Raw genomic sequence first — 866 nt, 5'->3', positions numbered from 1 at the left:
AATAGATATATCGCGAGAAATACAAATATAAAGATATTTTTGAAAATGTTTTCTGTGACAGTAAACAACAAAGTTGTATAGGCCTAAACATCGCTATTAGTATAGCGCGACACCCACTCCTCAGGCAACGAGCTGCTGCACACCATGACCTCCAGCCGGGAGTACACCCTCCGCATGGACCTCCAGCTGGCCACAGGCGACTTCAAGAGCGGAGTGTGGAAGAGAGTCCTTGTCGACGACGAAATCGGGAAGTGAGTCGAAAGACCACACGTACAAGACGATTTGATAAATCTAGTTTTATGTTCTTAGAATATTTTTTGAATAAGGGATTATTTTCACTGCATTTGATGATATTCTGAGAATTATCTAACTATGATTTATGTGGGTCACTTTTATCGACATTCTTAAAATCCTAGCAACAGACGAATGTTTTAATTACAAATCGCATGGATAACGTTTAACAGTCTTAACATTATGTACATATTTCAACTATGGGTTATGTTTACTTATATTCACAGAATCCAAGTCTTATAACTAAAATATGATATTCTTAGGATCCAAGTAACTAGCAAATACCTTACTAAAACCTTTCCTACAGTCTTGAACACCAAATACCATATTTACTTAATGATTCTACATATATTTTTGACCCTCATATTGTACTATCATAATAGATAATTTCACCTGATACCATTGGCTACCGTTGCACTCAGATACAAGATGACGTTAAGCAGCTACTCACCCGAGAGCAGCACATTCGAATTGCATGAGCCAGTCGCACGGCAAGTTCTTCTCCACCTACGACAGGGACCATGACAGCTCGAGCAGTAAGTTCACTATGGCTGCTTTTAGTAGCACCTGTAGAG

General features: G+C 38.9%; 1 protein-coding gene across 1 annotated transcript in view; it reads left to right on the top strand.

Annotated features, from left to right (window-relative positions):
* Positions 1-866, top strand: part of LOC119594133 (techylectin-5B-like) — a gene marked incomplete at its 3' end in the record, with an annotated part of 10,800 nt that overhangs the window by 9,226 nt on the left and 708 nt on the right. The window contains 3 exon segments of the mRNA XM_037943199.1: positions 125-251; positions 714-755; positions 757-827. Of these exon segments, the coding sequence (XP_037799127.1) occupies positions 125-251; positions 714-755; positions 757-827 (240 nt within the window).

Source organism: Penaeus monodon, chromosome 33 (genome assembly GCF_015228065.2).
Source record: "Penaeus monodon isolate SGIC_2016 chromosome 33, NSTDA_Pmon_1, whole genome shotgun sequence".
NCBI lineage: Eukaryota > Metazoa > Arthropoda > Malacostraca > Decapoda > Penaeidae > Penaeus > Penaeus monodon.
The sequence above is the reverse complement of the archived record's forward strand: the minus strand, read 5'-3'. Positions and strand labels throughout refer to the sequence as shown.